Below are 18,089 nucleotides of genomic sequence, written 5' to 3' on the forward strand. Positions count from 1 at the left end.
AAATTCATCTTGTTTGTTTTTGCCCAGTTCTCTAATCTGTCAAGGTCGTTTTGAAGTGTGATCCTGTCCTCTGGGGTGTTAGCCACCCCTCCCAGTTTGGTGTCATCTGCAAATTTGATCAGGATGCCCTTGAGTCCATCATCCAAGTCGTTGATAAAGATGTTGAATAATACCGGGCCCAAGACAGAACCCTGTGGCACCCCACTAGTCACTCTTCTCCAGGATGAAGAGGAACCATTGATGAGCACCCTTTGGGTTCGGTCAGTCAGCCAGTTACAAATCCACTGAGTGGCAGCATAGTCAAGACCGCATTTTACCAGCTTCTTTACAAGAATATCATGAGGCACCTTGTCAAATGCCTTGCTGAAATCAAGGTAGGCTACATCCACTGCGTTCCCTTCATCTACCAGGCTTGTAATTCTGTCAAAAAACGAGATCAGGTTAGTCTGACATGACTTATTTTTCAGAAATCCATGCTGACTATTGGTGATCACAGCATTCCTTTCTAGGTGCTCACAGACTGTTTGCTTAATGATCTGCTCCAGAATCTTCCCTGCTATTGATGTCAGACTGACTGGGCGGTAATTATTTGGGTCCTCTCTTTTCCCCTTTTTGAAAATAGGGACAACATTTGCCCTCCTCCAGTCTGCCGGGACTTCGCCTGTTCTCCAGGAATTCTCAAAGATGACTGCCAGTGGTTCTGAGATCACATCTGCCAGTTCTTTTAATACTCTTGGATGCAGTTCATCTGGCCCTGGAGACTTGAATACATCTAAACTAGCCAAATATTCTTGTACTAGTTCCCAGGAGGGGGCGCCTGTAGCCAGGGGGAGAGGAGCCCCAGGGGGGACTCATCAGGGGGAAAGAGCCAACAGGGAATCCTGAAGCAGCAGCTGGAGATCAAAGCCGGCTTCCCCTCCAGAGCGTAGCGAAGGGGGGAGGAGTTCCAGTGTGTCAGGAGAAGCAGCTCCGTTGGCTGGAACGGAGGGGAGGTCAGAACAAGCCACTCTTCCGGAAGGGGAGGGGAGCAGTGAGAGGAGTGACGTCACCATCAGGAGAAGGGTTGGAAACTGGGCGCGTGCGCCAAGTTCAAATGTGCAAGCGCGCGGGGAAACGGAGAGCCCGGGGGAGGAGCCAGGTCCCAAAGCCCGCAGGAGGGAGGGAGAGCCATCGTGAGATTCAGCGTCAGAGGAATCTAGGAGGGGCGGAACTCCAGCGGGCAGAAAGACCCTGCGGAAAAGGAAAGACAGGAGGAGGTGGAGCAAAGCAAGCATCTTAAGCTGGTGTAGGGGAGGCACCGATTCAGAAGGGACTTCTACGGTCTAAGCTAACAGACGTACGGCTGCGCGCCGCTACTGTGGAACAACTAATGGACTTCAATAAAGACCTTTGTATATAAAGAGAAACTGGCGTTGGTCCTTTGTGAGCTGGGACCTGAGGCAGCCGTGACATCCATCATTGCCTCCTGTGTCAGAGAGTTCCACAGTTGAACTTATGCTGTGTGTGAAGAAGTCCTTTCCTCAGGCATTCCCCTCTGTTTTGGGACAGATATCTTAGCACCAGTCAGGTGGCCTGCCCTGAACTCACTGCAAAATTGGCTTTTCCTCGCGTATGGTGTTGGAAATTCAGATTTAAAGAGCAGTCCGCTCCACTCTTAAACATGGAACGGGCCAGTGGGGGGGGATTCCATCTCGCCCTTTGCCTCAGGCAGCAAAACATCTAGGGCAGACGTGAGATCTTATCTTGTATACCAGATTTTATTCCTCTCCCCGCCCCCAAGAGACTCCATACCCCTGTCCTTATTCCCAGAACACGATCATGACAATAACAAAGCATTTTTATAAGGAAGAACTGTTTGTGCTCAGAAAGGAACAGTCAGAAGATAACCTCCTGGAATGAATATTTGCACCATGCAGAGGAACTCTGAGCTCACCAGCTTCATCCCGGATATTTAGACTTTATTTACATCTGGTGTTCATGCCAGCTTGCGAAGGATGGGAGACACATTAATCTCTTGGCATATATATGTAGCGGGAGAGGTCAAAAACATTACTACAGTCTGCGACTCTTAGTCATTACTGTACGTATCATTCTGAGTAAATCAAGGAACTTAATTGGGAGGCAGACCATTGTTTTTGCACCCCCAGGAGCTCAGGGAAGTTTCCATGAGAGGCGTACTAGTCTGTTTAGTCCAGTTTCAACTCTCTTTTTGCTGGATTTTGCCTGGCTCTGCAAAGTCTTCCAGGACGTCAGAGACTTCCCCCATCTCTGTTCATTTATGGCTTCTGTAGACCTGGAGCCTTCCAGGGCTGTTGGACTACAACTCCCATCGGCGCCAGACAGCTCTCCGCTAACATTCCTCCGATGAAAACAGGAGAAATCAGGAAGTGCCTTCCTCTTTTGATCTCCTGAACATTGTCTGCACATTGACATTGGTGACCCTGAGCCAACGGCAACCTCTCTGCCTTACCTACTTTGCAGGATAAAAAAATTCCTTCCAGTAGCACCTTAAAGACCAACTAAGTTAGTTCTTGGTATGAGCTTTCGTGTGCATGCACACTTCTTCAGATACACTGAAACAGAAGTTGCCAGATCCTTCTATATAGTGAGAAGGTGGGGAGGGGTATTACTCAGAAGGGTGGTGGGAATGGCCATTTCTCACCTTCTCACCCCTTGCCTTTTCCTGTAAGACCTATTGCAGTCGTTAAGAGTCGTCAACAGGCTCATCTCAGCTACCTGCCAATCTCCCATTCCCACCACCCTTCTGAGTAATACCCCTCCCCACCTTCTCACTATATAGAAGGGTCCGGCAACTTCTGTTTCAGTGTATCTGAAGAAGTGTGCATGCACATGAAAGCTCATACCAAGAACTAACTTAGTTGGTCTTTAAGGTGCTACTGGAAGGATTTTTTTTATTTTGACTATGGCAGACCAACACGGCTACCTATCTGTAACTACTTTGCAGGGTTGTTGTGAAGAAGAAAAATGTGCGAGGGAAGGGGTTGTGTACAACGCCTTCCATGGATGAATGGGACGAAATAAAAATTTGGTGGTAAGCTGCCTTGAATCCCCGTCAGGAACATCAGAGAGCAGTGTGGGGTTGCTGCTCCCTAGCCGCCATCTTAATTGCCAATCCCTCCCCGTCAGGAACAAAAAAAAAGGTGGAATCATCATCATCATGGTGTCCTGCAACTTCCAGTGCTAGAAGTTCACAAGTTCTAGTGACAGGAGACAGGGAGAAGCAAATTTCTCCATTCTTTTTTCTCCAGGCTGTGTGTGATTTTACATTCTTCCACCAAGTCTCCTCCTATTCTCTTTTTTTTTTAAAGTTACAGTGGTACCTCTGGATGCAAACGGGATCCATTCCGGAGGCCCGTTCGCATCCAGAAGCAAACGCAACCCGCGTCTGCACGTGCGCGGGTCGCGATTCGCCGCTTCCTTGCATGTGCGTGACGTCATTTTGAGCGTCTGTGCATGCGCAAGCGGCGAAACCTGGAATAACATGTTCTGTTACTTCTGGGTCACCACGGAGTGCAACCCGAAAGCGCTCAACCTGAAGCACATTTAACCCGAGGTATGACTGTATTTTATTTTTCATTTTCAGATTTTACAGTTGAGTCACAAATCTAAATTGGCGCATCCAATTAAGACATCCAGTCATTGACTCCCCTCCTCCACTTTCAGCGGTTACAGTGGTACCTCGGGTTACATATGCTTCAGGTTACAGACTCCGCTAGCCCAGAAATAGTACCTCGGGTTAAGAACTTTGCTTCAGGATGAGAACAGAAAACGTGCTCCGGCGGCACGGCAGCAGCAGGAGGCCCCATTAGCTAAAGTGGTGCTTCAGGTTAAGAACAGTTTCAGGTTAAGAACGGACCTCTGGAACGAATTAAATACTTAACCCGAGGTACCACTGTACTTATATATATAAAAATAAAAAAAATGTCCAGTTGCACCTTAGACACCAACTAAGTTTGTTCTTGGTATAAGCTTTCGTGTGCAAGCACACTTCTTCAGGTACACCGAAACAGAAGTCACCAGATCCTTAAATATAATGGGAGGGTAGAGTTTTTCTCAGGAGGGTAGTAGGAGATGGGTGATTGACTCAACGCGGTTACTGATGTTATAATATTGCATATCCAGTTCATATCTATTTACTGTTCATCCTTTATGTTCTAATTAGGTAATTCTCACTGCACATTTTTATATCAGTCCTGCTAGTGATTTAAGTTGTTTACAATAATCCTTCAGATAGTCAATAAATTCTCCCCATTCTATTATGAAAACATCTCTCTCCTTGATTTCTTAATCTTCTGGTAAGGTTCGCCATTTCTGCATACTCCATCAGTTTTTGTTGCCAATCTTCCTTCGTTGGAAAGTCTCCTCCTCATCTCAAACCTCTGTCCTCCCCCTTAGGAAAAGCTGCCAGTCTCCACTTTTACAGCACACAAATGTTTCCTACTTCTAAAGGGTTAAGAATCGAGAAAGGCACCCGGGTTCACATAACCGCATTACGAAGGGTTGTGGCTACTCTCTGGAGCAATAAAACACTGAGGTCACCCTTTGGTTGGCAAATTCAACGCTGAGTCCCCAAAGAAAACACAGTGCTGTAAAAAAAAAAAAAAGGCTTTTTTATTTATATTTTTGGAGAGGTGGCTAAGCCGTGAGATTACTGCTCACTGCCTCTCCCCAGCGCTGGTCCAATATGCATTTAATTACTGGCCTGTTCTTAGCATCAATTTACAGCGCTCGGTCTCTCTCGCCAGCCAAACAGATGGAAGTGGAGGTTTCATAATAAGGACAGTTACATTATTTTTTTCTGACATTAACACTTATATCAGGCCCTTGGCGAGCGCTAGGGGGCTTGGCGTGGACCCCAGAAACAGCCGCTCCCTTTCTGAGGCCGGCTGCAGCTGTTCAGAGGAACTTATCCACTTCCGTATGGAAAGTGGGGGACGGCGGCAAGATTTCAACCTGCAAATGTGGCCATGTTCAAATATCTGGGGGCTGCTCCGTGGGAGATGGCGCAAGCTTGGTTTCTGGTGCTCTGGAGGGGAGGCCCCAATCCAGTGTGGATTCAAAGGACAAGGAAAGAGATCAAAGTTAACCTCAGGAAAAATGAGAAAATGAAAGATTCTAAAACGGACTGATGCATCTGGGCTCTGCCATCATGAACATCTCCTCACATCTCCAAAATGTAGCAGTCTGATTGGTCCTAGAACAATAGGGTCCAGAATGCAGCAGTCAGATTGGCCCTAGAACAATAGGATCCAGAATGCAGCAGTCTGATTGGCCCTAGAACAATAGGATCCAGAATGCAGCAGTCTGATTGGCCCTAGAACAATAGGATCCAAATTGCAGCAGTCTGATTGGTCCTAGAACAATAGGGTCCAGAATGCAGCAGTCTGATTGGTCCTAGAACAATAGGACCCAGAATGCAGCAGTCTGATTGGTCCTAGTACAATAGGACCCAGAATGCAGCAGTCTGATTGGTCCTAGAACAATAGGACCCAGAATGCAGCAGTCTGATTGGCCCTAGAACAATAGGATCCAAATTGCAGCAGTCTGATTGGTCCTAGAACAATAGGGTCCTAGAACAATAGGGTCCAGAATGCAGCAGTCTGATTGGTCCTAGAACAATAGGATTCAGAATGCAGCAGTCTGATTGGTCCTAGAACAATAGGGTCCAGAATGCAGCAGTCTGATTGGTCCTAGAACAATAGGATTCAGAATGCAGCAGTCTGATTGGCCCTAGAACAATAGGACCCAGAATGCAGCAGTCTGATTGGTCCTAGAACAATAGGACCCAGAATGCAGCAGTCTGATTGGTCCACAGGAGCCACCCAATCCAGCTCCAGGTGGAAGTGAATCCGCAACCTGATTGGTCTACAGGTGAATCCTGGAATTAGCCAATCACGTGGGGCCCGTTGTGTAAATAATGTATATAAAGCAGACATTCTGGGGGAACTTCCATTCCTCCTCACCACTATGTATGAGCTGAATAAAGAGCATGAAATCCACTCTCGACTCCGAGTATATTTCAGCCACCAAACCGCTTCCACAGCTGCTTCAGATCGTGCAGATCGGTGTGTACGCGAAGTGGTTGTTTTTGTGCCTTTCTTTTGTCCTGAAGTACACACACACACACACACACACACACACACACACCGTCACTTAACTTCCAATCAATCTCATAAGGATGAGCTGCACAGCTCAGTTTGCAAGCTGGAATGGGCATCTGTTCTGGGACAAGAGACCTCCACTTGATACCTATCCCCAGGATAGGCAGGCCCCCTCCTATGCCAAGGAAGATATTGGGGGTCATTTCCATGCCAGGAGAACCAGTCCTGAAACAGGTTGGCAGATGAATGGGGGAGACAGAAGGGAGGACTTCTTCATGACTGAACTATGGAACTCATTGCCACAGGAGGCAAAATCATGTGCCAAGTTTGGGAGCACATTGGACTCGGATATATCTGTCCACACCTATATAGTCAATGGGGGAAATCAGTCTATTTCATAGAATCATAGAATCATAGAGCTGGAAGGGACCACAAGGGCCATCGAGTCCAAGCAGGAAACACCATCAGAGCACTCCTGACATATGGTCTCTCTCTCTCTCACACACACACACAAAGTTGCATTTCAACAGACATTTAAATGTAAAAGTAGAGATATGTTTTGTGAGCCTAGAGGTGTGTCAGAAAATTTGGAGAAGACGGTGACCTGATGGACAGTCAAATTCTGAGTCACACGTTTCATAGAATCATAGAGTTGGATGGGACCCCCAGAGACATATACGTAGTCCAACCCCCTGAAATGCAGGAATCCCAAAAAATCCCTGACAGATGCCCATCCAACATCTGCTTAAAAACCTCCAAGAAAAGAGGATGCGCCATTTTCCTTGGATCAGGCCAGTTTGTATTGGGAATTGTAAAAACTGAATTACTCAGCCATCCCTGTTCCTTTTTTATTATTTAAATTTTATTAACATATAAAACACATACATATACATTTACACAATACACGTACACAACACCTACCTTATTTTCATAACATAAAATATACCTACATTACTCTACATAATACCTACCTATACTGTACATATCAACATACCTACACACCTCCCATCACACAGACACCCACCAAGTGACTTGACTTCTAGCCGTTCTTGTTTCGCTACTTTATTTTCCCAACTAGCTTAAACTCATTTCATTGTTTCTTTAATCTCTTCTTCTGTCTTGACTTTACTCTTCTTTCACCCTAATCATTTTCTGGATTCACTCAGTATCTGTCAGAAATTCTACTTTTTCCACATAAATTTTGACGTATTCCTTAAAGATAGCCCACTCCTTATTCACTTTTTGTACCATATCTCATCTCCTCTTATCCTCCCTGTTAGTTCGGCAATATGGAAGTATTCCATCATTTTAGATAACCAGTCTGTTTTACTTGGGAAGCTGCTGCTTTTCCCATTTTTGGCAATCAATAACCTTGCCGCCGTAGTTGCATACATAAATATTGGTCTGACCATTCTTTTTATTTCCTCTGACGTAATACCTAGGAGAAAGGATTCTGGTTTTCCCCCAAATGAAAATCTAAACATCTTTTTCAGTTCGTTATCGATATTTTCCCGGAATCCCACTATCTCTTTGGACTCCCATCACATATGTAGAAAGGTTCCTGCCCCTTTGTTTCATCTCCAACAGACATCATTACAGTTTTTGTACATTTTTGCCAATCTGGCCGGGGTCAGGTACCACCTGTATTGCATTTTCATTACATTCTCTCTTAAATTATAAAGGTAAAGGGCTCCCTGACCATTAGGTCCAGTCGTGACCGACTCTGGGGTTGTGGCGCTCATCTCACTTTATTGGCCAAGGGAGCCGGCGTACAGCTTCTGGGTCATGTGGCCAGCATGACTAAGCCGCTTCTGGCGAACCAGAGCAGAGCATGGAAACACCGTTTACCTTCCAGCCGGAGTGGTACCTATTTATCTAATTGCACTTTGACATGCTTTTGAACTGCTAGGTTGGCAGGAGCAGGGACGGAGCAACGGGAGCTCACCCCGTCGTGGGGATTTGAACCTTCTGATCAGCAAGTCCTAGGCTCTGTGGTTTAACCCACAGCGCCACTTAAATTATAGCATGCCGTAAATTTGATATCTCTTTTCCACAGCTGTTCCCATTCAGCCATCCCTGCTCCTTGAACACTCAAAGCAAAGAAGATCTCTCACGGAGGTCCCTACTGCCTTGGACCCATCACTTACCATCATCACAGAGGTTCAGCTTGGAGAGGTTCTTTCCATCAAACTGCTCCTCGAAGACGGACCCGTTCTCTCTCTCGCCAAAGGTATGGAGGTACATGGCTTTGTTCTCCATTTTTCACCTGCGGGAGAGACATGGAAGAATCCAGTCAGGAAAATGGGGGAAGCGTGATCCTAGCTCAGCAGCAGAACTTGCATGCAGAAGGTGCCATCTCAGGAGATTGAGAAGTTTGAACTACTGGGAGATCAAGACGATGAAAGGTCTGGAAACCAAGCCTGATGAGGAACGGTTGAAGGAGCTGGGAATGTTTAGCCTGGAAAAGAGGAGACTGAGAGGAGATATGAGAGCCATGTTCCAATATCTAAAGGGCTGAACTATGGAAGAGGGAACAAGCATGTTTTCTTCTGCTCTGTGGGGTAGGACCCAAACCAATGGTTGCAAATTTCAAGAAAGGAGATCCAGACTAAACATCAGGAAGAACTTTCTGATGGAAAGAGCTGTTCAACAGTTGAATGGTCTCCCTCAGGAGATTTTGGGCTCTCCTTCCTTGGAGGTTTCAAAGCAGAGGTTGGATGGCCATCTGTCATAGATGCTTTAGTTGAGATTCCTTCATTAAGGTAAAAAAATGGTAAAGGACCGGTTAAGTCCAGTCAGGTGGCCACGGGGTTGTGGCGCTCATCTTGCTTTCAGGGAGCCAGCATTTGTCCACAGACATCTTGCCGGGTCATGTGGCCAGCAGAACTAAACTGCTTCTGGCACAACAGAATACCATGACGGAAACCAGAGTACACAGAAATTCCGTTTACCTTCCCGCCACAGCGGTACCTATTTATCTACTTGCGCTGGTGTGCTTTCAAACTGCTAGGATTGGCAGGAACTGGGACAGAGCAGTGGGAGCTCACTCCGTCGCCTGGATTCGAACTGCCGACCTTCTGATCGGCAAGCCCAAGATGCTCAGTGGTTTAGACCACAGTGCCTCCCGCATCCTACATTACAGGGGGTTGGACTAGATGACCCTTGGAGATCTCTACCAATTCTACTGTTCTATGATTAAACCACCCCAGGATTGAAGCACAGGCTCTGTTATGCATACCCCTTTGGTATGGGTTGCCTAGTGGTGCTGTGGTCTAAACTACTGAGCCTCTTGGGCTTGCCGATCAGAAGGTCAGTGGTTCGAATCCCCGCAATGGGGTGAGCTCCCATTGCTCTGTCCCAGCTCCTGCCGACCTAGCAGTTTCAAAGCACACTAGTGCATATAGATAAATAGGTACCACTGTGGCGGGAAGGTAAACAGCATTTCTGAGCGCTCTGGCTTCCGTCACGGTGTCCCGTTGCGCCAGAAGTGGCTTAGTCCTGCTGGCCACAAGACCTGGAAAGCTGTCTGTGGACAAACACCGGCTCTCTTGGTCTGAAAGCAAGATGAGCGCCACAACCCCATAGTCACCTTTGATTGGACGTAACCGTCCAGGAGTCCTTTACCTTTACCTTCACCTCAGCACTCAGAGTCCCATAGGGATGGGGGAGAGGAATTTTAAAGTGAATTGACCTAATCCAAATGTGCAAAAACAATTTGCAGACTGGAAAACATACCAGCTTTCCCTCAAAGTCCGCACTCCTCAAAATTTTGCAATGCAATTCTCCAAGCAGAAAGCCAAAACACCCACCAAAACCATATACAGTGGTAGCTCGGGTTAAGTACTTAATTCGTTCCGGAGGTCCATACTTAACCTGAAACTGTTCTTAACCTGAAGCACCACTTTAGCTAATGGGGCCTCCTGCTCCCGCCGCACCGCTGGAGCACGATTTCTGTTTTCACCCTGAAGCAAAGTTCTTAACTTGAAGCACTATTTTTGGGTAGTGGAGTCTGTAACCTGAAGCGTATGTAACCTGAAGCGTATGTAACCAGAGGTACCACTGTACAGAAATACATTCATCAGGGGGGAGTTCCCGGCTAAAAATAACACACACACAAACAAATTAGGGGAGACTGCTTGCATATAGGTGTGCGTTAGTCAAAACTGCGCTCAGAAATGTGACCACGAGTAGAAATCTGCACAATAATGCTAATGAATTTCCACGACGACTTTTTTTGATGCAGGCATGTGGTGAACTGGAAATTGCTGAAATCGGGAGGAAAATAGAAACTGGAATGGACTGATCTGCCTGTTTGTTCGGCTTGTTCGGCTGATGCCAGAATTGGCTGCTTGCTGATCTGCCCCCAACTTAGCAAAAGGGCAGCTGCTTTGACAGAGAGGGAGGGTTGCCAAACCCAGCCTCAAACCAGATGGATAACAACTCTGGATGCTTCCCAACTAGGCCAGAGCCCAGACCCTCCTCTCCTATCTCGGGGGACGGGCCTGTTCTCTGCAAGTGCGGTGATCGATGTAGCAAGGCACTTTTTGGGAAAACAAATGGAGAACAGTGGAATGGATCTTTGCCCCAGGAAGCTTACAGTCAACACTTTGACAGTGTCGTGTTAAGATGGATGGGTAGTCAAGTTGTGTGGGTACTTGGAGCTCGCAAAGCTGACAGATGCAATAAAAGATGAACCTAAAAAGATGGTGAAAGAAGGATGTTTAAATAATTATCTAGGGGACAAGGGTTTGTCAAGAAAGACCTGGTTATGTTTAGAATGATACCGCACAGGGGAATGTTCCCTGATACCAAAGATGAGGGATTCTATGGAATGCAGATGGAGAGAATTGATAAGAACAATGATCTGTTGTGACGTTGACGGAAGCGTGCAATAGATGAGCCTCCTTGAAGGAGCGTCTCCACCTCCATCGTTCTGCCCGGATGAACTCTAAGGGCCTTCTGGAGGTTCCCTCAGTGCGAGAAGCCAAGTTACAGGGAACCCGGCAGAGGGCCTTCTCGGTAGTGGCACCTGCCCTGTGGAACGCCCTCCCACCAGAGAAGAACAACTACCAAACTTTTAGAAGACATCTGAAGGCAGCCCTGTTTAGGGAAGCTTTTAATGTTTAATAGGTTATTGTATTTTAGTGTTTTGTTGGAAGCCGCCCAGAGTGGCTGGGGAAACCCAGTCAGATGGGCGGGGTATAAATAAATAAATTATGATGATGATGATGTTTTTGTCTTCTTCTTTATTTGTTCTTTTTTCTCCCCACCACTTCTTCTTTTTTCTTCTTCTTTTTCCTTTTTCCTTTTTCCCTCCTCCTCCTTTCCTTTTCCTTTTTTCTTTCCCATAATGGCTTATGTTCTATGCCATGAACTTTGATATATTTTTTTGTAGTTTTTTAAGCTTTTTTCATTCTTACTATTATTAAGGATTTTTATTTCGTAATTTTGGTTGTTTATATTTATCTGTATTTGTTTAAAGCAAAATAAAAGTATTTTTTTTTAAAAAAAAGGGTGGGTTTTTTTTGGGGGGGGAAGGTGATGTGAAGTAAGAAGGCAGAACCTCAGAAGATTTAGGAGGCACCCCAAGGGTCATCTAGTCCAGGGGTCTGCAACCCGCAGCTCCGGAGCCGCATGTGGCTCTTTGACACCTTTGCCGCGGCTCTGGGGCAGATACTAGCGAGGGGAGGAGGCGCATTGTGCGCCCCGACACTCCCCACTGTGGCGGGCGCTGTACTGGCTGTGATGTCGCATGGGGGCGGTGCGTGCGTTAGTCATGCACCGTCCCGACGTCACCTTCCCGCCCGCTGTCAGATCGCGGCTCCGGAGATATATTTGTTTTAAATGTCGCAATGGTTTTGCGGCTCCCAGTTTGTTTTTTCTTCGAAAATGGGTCCAAGTGGCTCTTTTTGTCTTAAAGGTTGCAGACCCCTGATCTAGTCCAACCCCTTGCAATACAGGAATCACACCTGAAGATTCCCAGGCAGGTGGCTGGATGCAGAGAGGATCAAGGGCAGCCTGAGAGATAGCAGGGAGGTTATCTCTGTGGCAGAACATCTGTTCTGCATAGCCTCCAAATGTCCCAGTTTTCCAGCGACAGTCCCGGAATTAGGGGAGCTGTCCCAGTTTCTGATTTGATGTCCCGCTTTTCCTTATTCCTCCCTGTGCTGGGCCTGGGGGTTAACCCGAGCAACGAGGTCCAGGTCCGGTCCTGAATCCAATGATTCCACAAGGAGTCAGTCCAACAGGGCCAAGGCAGGAAACCAGGCAAGGACAGGCACAGGGTAACAGGCAGGTTCCAGCAAGCAGCAATGTTGCTCCCGCAACCTGGGTCAGGGTCCGGCAGCCTTTTATCTCTGTCGTGGTAACGGCCGGTCCTGATCCCCCAGCAACTCACCTCTCTGTTTCGCCTAAAGGTGAGCACTCCTCCTGCGAGTCCTCAGATCTCTCCTTCTCTCAGACCTGAGTCTCTGCAGCTTGGGAGACGTTGGTGGGTGACTAGACCCAGGGGCCGCCTCAGCCTCCCCTGACCCAGCCGGTAGTGGAGCAGCTGTAAGTGATGGCCCAGCTGGAGGCAAGGAGGTCATCCCCACATCTGGAGCCAGGGCAGGATCAGGCCCCTGACTCGGCCCAGCTGGTGCTTGTTGCAGGGGAACCTGTGCAGACTGGGACTCTTCAGGATCAGGCCCCAGACTCCGTTCAGATGCCACCTGAGGCAAAGGATCCTGTGCGGACTGAGACTCCTCCGGTTCTGTGTCTGAGCCCAAGTCCCAGGCCATCACATAGGATAACTTAGATGGCTCAGTTTGTTACAGTGTGGTGCAGATAATGCTCAAGGTTGCAGGTTCCTTTATGGGACAGCTGTATATTCCTCTGGTTCCGAATCCAAGCCCGAGTCCCAGGCCATCACACTCCGCTTCCCTTATTTCTCCTTGTTCTTCTGCTCCCCCCTTCCTATCTTTCACCCCCCCACCTCAATGTTCCTTTCATCCCTGGCTCCTTTCAACTTCAGCTAACACTCATGTTTGAGAAGCTGTTGCTTTCTCGCCCCCCGGGAGATGAAAACGCCCCCCGCCCGCCCAGTGTGCCCTGCCTCTGATCAGCCTCCTTTCATCTGTCGTGCCAGCCAAAAAGAAGTTAATTGTCCCTGGCACGGGGGGGGGGAGGGGAGAGGGGGGGAGGGAAAAGGGGCACTGGTTTTTTGTTTGTTTTTTCATTTCTTCAAACTTTAGTGGAAAACCAGGAATCATAGAATCATAGAGTTGGAAGAGACCACAAGGGCCATCGAGTCCAACCCCCTGCCAAGCAGGAAACACCATCAGAGCACTCCTGACATATGGTTGTCAAGCCTCTGCTTAAAGACCTCCAAAGGAAGAGACTCCACCACACTCCTTGGCAGCAAATTCCACTGTCAAACAGCTCTTACTGTCAGGAAGTTCTTCCGAATGTTTAGGTGGAATCTTCTTTCTTGTAGTTTGGATCCATTGCTCCGTGTCCGCTTCTCTGGAGCAGCAGAAAACAACCTTTCTCCCTCCTCTATGTGACATCCTTTTATATATTTGAACATGGCTATCATATCACCCCTTAACCTCCTCTTCTCCAGGCTAAACATGCCCAGCTCCCCTAGCCATTCCTCATAAGGCATCGTTTCCAGGCCTTTGACCATTTTGGTTGCCCTCCTCTGGACACGTTCCAGTTTGTCAGTATCCTTCTTAAACTGTGGTGCCCAGAACTGGACACAGTACTCCAGGTGAGGTCTGACCAGAGCAGAATACAGTGGCACTATTACTTCCCTTGATTGAAATGGAGGAAACTGGCAAAGGAGTTGATTTTATATGCTTTTTAAAGCTAGGTAACTTCCCTGAGCTGCCAAGTCGAAAGGATACATTTATGCATAATTTGTGTAACATTTAACAACTTTAAAGATGTGCCCCCACCCCGTAATTTCCGTAACAATATGCGAAAGCTATTTTTGGTCATCTGCATACTATCCCTTGCTCTGATGGTGTTTCCTGCTTGGCAGGGGGTTGGACTCGATGGCCCTTGTGGTCTCTTCCAACTCTAGGATTCTATGATTCTATTCTATGATATGCAGCAAATAAGGGGATCTGCCCTCAGCAGAAGCAAGCCAGGCACCCCCTGACCTCTGATCCTTCCTTGAAAGCGAGCGGAGCTGATTTTGCAAAGATCTGTCTTGAGGAAACAGGATTTGCCTTCCAATAACTGTGTATTTCTTGGGTGTTTATAGTTGCTGGGCTGGGGTGGTACTTTTATGTCGCAAGCTTGCTTTCGTGACATGCTGCTTTAAGCGTGTCCTGTTGTTTTCAAAGGATTGCGCGTTATATTGTGTGTGTCACAGTCTCTGTAAATCGCTTCTTTTGGCTGTGTGCCAGGATTCATAAATCAGCGGGTGGAAAAAGAAGTTTTTCTCCCTCTCTCATCGTGCTAGAACCCTTGGACGACCGGTGAAGCTGGATGCTGGGAGATCCGGAAGAGAGAAAAGGAAGTCCTTCTTCACACAGCACGTGGGGAGACTATGGAACTCCCACCCACAAGAAATGAAGATGGCCAGCAACTTGGATGGCTTTAAGGGAGGATGAGAAAAATTCTCTTCTATCTATACAGCTCTATGATTCCAAACCAGCCCCTTCCTTCCTCACCCACCTCCCTGGTCCAGCTTGTCCAACAGCTTGTCCAACAACTTGTTATTTTTACCCCATCCATCTGGCTGGTTTTCCCCAGCCACTCTGGGAGTCTTCCAGCAAAAGATTAAAGTCCACCATGACAAGCCACATCAAAAGTCACATGAATGCATATATTGGATACCTCTCTCTCTCTTTTAAAAATAATTTCTTATTAGTTTTTAACATATCATTTTCAAATAATTAAACATACTTTTACATCTTATACAATTTTGGACTTCCATCAATCACGTCTGAAAATTTTCCAATCTATTCACTTAAATATACTTGTCTTACTTTCACTAGTACCTTTAAATTTCATAACTAAAATCTCTCTCCTTTCTCTATTTTGCAATATTTCATATATTTCTCCGTACAAAACTTATATTGGATACCTCGCAACTTCCTCTGGACCATCACCCGCCCACAGTTGGGTATCTGAAGCTGTTGTGTCTCTGCAACAATATTTCCCTATTTAATGGGAGGCTGCACTGAATTTTCATGGGATTGGATTTTCTCCCGGAAAAGGTGTCGTTTCAAGCGGTGCACAGGGGGCGAAGATCAGCACTCTGCTAAATTGAGCATTGGGAGGGTGGGGGCGACAGAAACCCTTTTGTTGGCAAAATCTCCACCTGTCTCTTACAGCACTTCACTTGCCAAGAGGAAGGTTGGGCTTCAGGTTGTCCCCTTAGAAATGCCTTGTCCCACTCCTAAGAGGGGAAGCCTTTTTGACCCCGAAAGATCATAAACATGACGGGGCCAGGAGAAGAAGAAGAGGAAGAGGAGTTTGGATTTGATATCCCGCTTTATCACTCCCCTTCAGGAGTCTCAAAGCAGCTAACATTCTCCTTTCCCTTCCTCCTCCACAACAAACACTCTGTCAGGTGAGTGGGGCTGAGAGACTTCAAAGAAGTGTGACTGGCCCAAGGTCACCCAGCAGCTGCAGGTGGAGGAGCGGAGACGCGAACCCGGTTCACCAGATTAAGAGACTACCGCTCTTAACCACTACACCACACTGGCACACTGGAGATACAAGGTCAGGGTTTTCCATTAAAAATCCCCTTTGAGTAAGTGTGAAGTTGATCAACATTGCTCCCATTTCACAGATAGGTTAAGTGAGAATGCGTTAAAATCATAGAACTGTAGAGCTGGAAGGGACCCCGTGGGTCATCCAGTCCAACCCCATGTAATGAAGGAATCTCAGGTGAAGGTTCCACCCAACTTCGGCTTAAAAGCCTCCAATGGAGGAGAACCCACCGTCTTCCAGTGGAGTCCATTCCACTGTCGAACAGTTCTTATCATCAGAAAGTTCTTCTTGATGTTGAGTCCTTTCTTGTAACTTGAAGCCATGGGTTTGAGTCCTACCCTTCAGAGCAGGAGAAAATGAGCTCGCTCCATCTTCCATGTGGCAGCCCTTCAGATATTAAAGGTAGCTCTCTGTCATATCACCTCTCTGTCATATCACCCCTTTGTCGCCTCTTTTCCAGGCTAAACATCCCCAGCTCCTTCAACCGCTCCTCATCAGGCTTGGTTTCCAGACCCTTGATCATCTTGGTTGCCCTCCTCTGCCCCCCTTCCAGCTTGGCAATCTCCTTCTCAAACCGAGGTGCCCAGAACTGGACACAAACACTACTCTGTTCGCCAAGGCTATTCCAGAAGTCAGTGGCAGAGATTTATTTGGACAAAGAAGGCTGGTCGCCGAAGAATGGATGCTTTTGAATTCTGGTGCTGGAGGAGACTCTTGAGAGTCCCATGGACTGCAAGAAGATCAAACCTCTCCATTCTGAAGGAAATCAGCCCTGAGTGCTCACTGGAAGGACAGATCCTGAAGCTGAGGCTCCAAGACTTTGGCCACCTCATGAGAGGAGAAGACTCCCTGGAAAAGACCCTGATGTTGGGAAAGATGGAGGGCACAAGGAGAAGGGGACAGCAGAGGACGAGCTGGTGGGACAGTGTTCTTGAAGCTACTAGCATAAGTTTGACCAAACTGCAGGAGGCAGTGGAAGACAGGAGTGCCTGGCGTGCTCTGGTCCAGGGGGTCACAAAGAGGCGGACATGACTGAACGACTAAACAACAAAAACAAGTGCCAGCAGAAAGGTCCTCACCCCCCCACCTCCCACCCTGCTGGAGAACTGTGTCTCCTGCTCAGCCCTTGAAACAACCAAGGTGTAAGTTAAGTTACTCACCTGATGGCAGGATTCTTGACAGCCTTGGATTCTTCAGCCCCTCCTAATCCCCACCATGCAAGATGGTTAGAGAAGGTTGAGGGAAATCTCAAAATACAGAGTTCTTGCCAGTTAGCTCCTTCCAGTCTAGAAGGAAAGGAAGAAGAGCCCTCTAGACATGGGCAGTCATCCCTTCCATGGCCAACAAGGGGTCTTGTGTGGTGGTGGTGGTTCTCCTGATGTTCCTCTGCTTCAGATTGCCAGCTGTGGCTCTCTCAAAACTCTGCAGCCAGCCTTTCTCCAGGCAAAGTGAAGGATCCAGGCAGCTTTCCAGCTAGCCCTCGCCACTCCCGGGGAAGCCAAGGGGAGTGGGAAGGGGGCAGGCATAGAAAGGGGAGAGTCAGAAGCAGCTCCAAGGGCTGGATTGTTGTTGTTGCTCTGAAAAAGGTTCCAGTTGCTGGGAGTCTCTGAAAAGTTTCTTGGAAGAAGTGGACCATGTGGAGAGGGACAGGTATGGAGAGATGCGACCTCTGGTGGCTCAACTCCTGTACGGCAGGATTGGCATCACGTTTCTTTTGCAGCAGGGATAAAAGAAAACACTCTTCGCGGACGTTTTGTGGTTCTTGCGGAGGCCGTTAGCACTTAATGGGGCGTGTGTTCTGTATCCTGAGAAATGTGGGAAACGGAATGCAGAGCTGGGTATTTCCAATGGGTTTTTCTTATCCCAGCTAGTCTATATTGTTGAATCCTATACAGTGGTGCAGATGTCACAACCTTGATGGCAGAAGGTGAGGAGGAATTAAAGAACCTTTTAATGAGGGTGAAAGAGGAGAGCGCTAAATATGGTCTGAAGCTCAACATCAAAAAAAACGAAGATCATGGCCACTGGTCCCATCACCTCCTGGCAAATAGGAGGGGAAGAAATGGAGGCAGTGAGAGATTTTTTTCCCTTGGGCTCTATGATCACTGCAGATGGTGACAGCAGTCACAAAATTAAAAGACACCTGCTTCTGGGGAGAAAAGCAACAACAAACCTAGACAGCATCTTAAAAAGCAGAGACATCACCTTGCCAACAAAGGTCCGTAAAGTTCAAGCTATGGTTTCTCCAGTAGTGATGTA

At 47.4% G+C, this 18,089-nt stretch overlaps 1 protein-coding gene across 1 annotated transcript in view; it reads right to left on the bottom strand.

Moving 5' to 3' along the window:
• SCARA5 (scavenger receptor class A member 5) overlaps positions 1-8,381 on the bottom strand; it is a gene marked incomplete at its 5' end in the record, with an annotated part of 97,804 nt that extends 89,423 nt beyond the window's left edge. The window contains one exon of the mRNA XM_082217723.1: positions 8,270-8,381. Within this exon, the coding sequence (XP_082073849.1) occupies positions 8,270-8,381 (112 nt within the window). The remainder of the gene's footprint in view (positions 1-8,269) is intronic.
• Positions 8,382-18,089: the final 9,708 nt, after the last annotated feature.

This window comes from Podarcis vaucheri, assembly GCF_965113315.1.
Source record: "Podarcis vaucheri genome assembly, chromosome: 3".
In the NCBI taxonomy this organism is placed as follows: domain Eukaryota; kingdom Metazoa; phylum Chordata; class Lepidosauria; order Squamata; family Lacertidae; genus Podarcis; species Podarcis vaucheri.